A 3778-nucleotide genomic window follows, 5' to 3' on the forward strand; every position below is an offset into this window, starting at 1 on the left:
CTCACCAGCACTAGGGATGGTGACTCTTTTTTCAAGAACAATTTTAATCGATGTTAAGTGGCACCATATTGTGATTTGAATTTGTACTTTTCAAATAACTAATGATATTTGGTATTATTTCCTGTTATTTGCTCCTTAGTAAGAATACACGTAAGTCTGTTCAAATCTTTTACCTATTTTTTTTTGAAGGTTTCAAATGCACTTTATTTCTTCAATCATGCCATATTTTAATGGCTACACGGTGCTTTCACTTGGCATCAATTATGAGTTGGTTTTGAAACAATTCAGTATTATGCCAGTTGGGATGATTACTGATCTCACCATTCCTTTGGGGTGACTCTGCCAACAGGGGACAGGTTCCATTCTATTCCAATTTGTGTTGCTGTACATGTCCATGTAGCAACACAGAAAGTGACTCCACTAGCTAAAACAGCATTACCATATTTGTCATGGAAATCAGGTGTCCGTTTCTGGTGAATCTGCCTTGCCATTGTTTGCTGAATACTTCGAGCTGGAAGACGACTTAATGCATTTTTGGCCAAGGGAAACATCATGAAGCGGAAGCCTGAAGACAGAACTGCGGTAGATGCAGCTGCTGGTTTGTTGAACTTCACGTCAAATACCTCTTTTACCTATTCTTTTACTGGGTTGTTTGCTTTCATATTTTTAAAACTTGAAGGTCCATTATATACCAGATATAAATTTTTTATCACATTATTTCTATGAAAGTATTTTCACCCAGCAATGATTTGTCTTTTCATTCTCTTCATATTATCTTTCAAGAAGTATTTTTAATATTTATGAAGTCAAATTCATCATTTAAAAAAATACTATACTTTTGGTGTTGTAGCTAAGAAATGTTTGCCTAACACAAGATCACAAAGAATTTCTTCTGTTTTTTACAGAACTTTTATTGTTTTAGACTTTACATTTAGATCTATGATTCATTTTGAATTATTTTTGCATATGGATCAAATTTCATTCTTTTTGCATATAGAGATCCAATTGTTCCAGCACCAGTTGTTGAAAAGACTCTCTTTTCTCCACTCAATTGCTTCTGCACATTGGTCAAACATTAGTTGTTCCAAATGTGTGTCAATCTAGTTCTGGATGCCGTCTATTACATTGATGTACTTTTCTATCTTTATGCAAATGCCACACTCTTTTGTTTACCAAAGGTTTTTGTCTTTTTACTTTTTTTCGATTAGTTGACACGCAATATTATATTAGTTTCAGGTGTACAACACAGTGATTAGACATTTATTTAACTTATGAAGTGATCACCCCAATAAATCCAGTACCCATCTGACACCATACATAGTTATTACAACATTACTGACTATATTTCTTATGCTGTACTTTACATCCCTGTGACTATTTAGTCAGTATCACTATGTATTTCTTAATCCCCTCACCTTTCTCATCCACTTCCCAACCCCCCTGCAATCTGGCAACCATCAAAAAATCCTCTGTATATATGAGTCTGTTTCTGTTTTGTTTGTTCATTTATTTTGTTTCTTTAGATTCCACATGTAAGTGACATCATATGGTGTTTGTCTTTCTCTGTCTAGGACTATACCCGCTATGTCCATTCATGTTGTTGAAGACTGCAAGATTTCATTCCTTTCTATGTGTGAGCAATATACACGTGTCCCATTTGGAAGACCACCTCAGGGATACTGTAGATGCCTGATCATGGCACTGTACACCAGAAGCTAAACATTAATGAATGCCAACTATAATTTTATATATATAATGTGATGGCTCGTGCAAGGTCGGAGGGATAGTGGATGGGGGGAGGGGGTCCACAGTGTGAGGGATATAAATGATGAACGTCTAAGTATTACCTTGTCTTGTACACCTGAAACTAATTAAAAAAATGCAAAATATAAAAAAATGTATCACTGTATAAACCTACCACTCCTTCTCCACCCGTTCATCTATTGAAAGACACTTAGGTTGCTTGCATATCTTGGTTATTGTAAATAATGCTGTGATGAACATATGGGTGCCTATGTCTACTCAAGTTAGTGTTCTGGGTTCCTTCAGAAAACTACCCAGCAGTGGAATTGCTGGATATTACTTTGACTCTTGTTATAGCTTTCTTTTTTTAAGTTCATTTTGTGTGGTATTGATACCCCAGCTGTTATTTTTTCCATTTCAATTTTTGTGAAATACCTTTTTCCATCCCTTTACTTTCAGTCTGTGTGTCTTTTAATCTTGTAGGCAGCATATGTAATGGTCTTCTTGTTCTATCCATTCAGCCACCCTATCTTTCAATTAGAGCATTTAATACATTTACATTTAAAGTAATTGTTGATAGACATGTTATTATTGCTGTTTGATCATTCATATTTTTTTTCTTTTTTCTTCTTCTTCTTAAAGAAGTCCCTTTAACACTTTTTGTAATACTAGTTTGGTGGTGATGAACTCCTTTAGCTTTTTCTTGCCTGGGAAGCTCTTTTGTCTATCCTTTGATTCTAAATGACAGCCTCACTGGGAAGAGTAATATTGACTGTGGGTCCTTGCTTTTCATCACCTTGAATATTTCATACCAATCCCTTCTAGCCTGCAAAGTTTCTGTTGAGAACTCAGCTGACAGTCTTATGGGAATTCTCTTGTAGATAACTAATGCTTTTCTCTTGCTTCTTTTAGTATTTTCTTTTTGTCTTTGACCTTTGGCATTTTAATTATGTTGTATGTGTCTTGGTGTGGGCTTCTTTGGGTTCATCTTCTTTGGGACTACTGCACTTGCTGGGCTTGTATATCTCTTCCTTCACCAGGTTAAAGAAGGTTTCCATCATTATTTCTTCAAATAGATTTTCAATTCCTTGCTTGCTCTCTTCTCCTTCTGGTACTCGTATGATGAGAATGTTGGTATGCTTGACATTGTCTCAGAGTCCTCTCAAGCTATCCTTTTTCTGGACTCTTTTTTTTTCTTTTTGATGATCTGACTGTGTGTTTCTTCTACCTTATATTCCAAATCACTGATTTGATCTTATGCTTCATCTAATCTACTGTTGATTCCCTCTAGTATATTCTTCATTTCAGTTATTGTAGTCCTCATTTCTGACTGGTTCTTTTTTATGTTTAATACCTCCGTTTCTATGTTTTCTACCTCTCTGTTGAAGTTCTCACTGAGATCATTGAGCATCCTTATAACTAATGGTTTAAACTCTGCATCTGGTGGATTACTTGTCTCCATTCTGTTAGTTTTTCTTTTTCTGGGGAGTCAATCAATGTCTCTAGTCTTGCCATTTTTTCTGCTAAGTTTTCCTTTTATGACAAAGCCTATGGTGATGGATAATACAGGTAGAGCAATACCAAAAATAAAACAACAAATGCTGTATTTGCCTCTGACCCTAAGGTATCCTGCTTCTCTGACAGCAAGATAGAGTGGAGTGGGAAGTATGAGTGAGGGCTGTGTGTGTGTGTACGTGTGCATAAGTATGTGTGAGAGAATGTTGAGGGAAAGATGTGTCCATCTGTGTGCACATGTTTGTGTAGGTGTGTTGAATTTGTTGAGGACGTTAGTTCTCTTGCAATCCAAAGAGCTGACAAATAGCCAACAGCTTCTGCCTGTCTCTGGGTGGGGGGTTCCTTGGTCAAGCTTCTTATGAAGGATGGTGGCTTCCAGGCCAAGGCCCCACCTGAATACAACCCAAGTCTGTAACCTTGAGATGCACAATAGCCCAAATTGTCAGTATTTGAAGGAACAACTTCATAATGTGTATCGGGCATGGTTACAACTGGCTTTTATTATTAAAGAAACCGTAGT

The 3778-nt window shown here is 36.4% G+C and overlaps 1 protein-coding gene across 1 annotated transcript; it reads right to left on the reverse strand.

Annotated features, from left to right (window-relative positions):
* Nucleotides 1–250: 250 nt before the first annotated feature.
* On the reverse strand, nt 251–554 carry LOC308508311 (cytochrome c oxidase subunit 7B, mitochondrial-like; the record flags this gene model as incomplete). Its single annotated transcript, XM_081074758.1, has 1 exon — nt 251–554. The coding sequence occupies one exon, from the start codon at nt 552–554 to the stop codon at nt 318–320; it is 237 nt and encodes a 78-aa protein (XP_080930884.1). The 3' UTR covers nt 251–317.
* Between the last annotated feature and the right edge of the window lie 3224 nt (nt 555–3778).

The sequence above is a fragment of the Rhinolophus hipposideros genome (assembly GCF_964194185.1).
Source record: "Rhinolophus hipposideros genome assembly, chromosome: 15".
Classification (NCBI taxonomy): Eukaryota; Metazoa; Chordata; class Mammalia; order Chiroptera; family Rhinolophidae; genus Rhinolophus; species Rhinolophus hipposideros.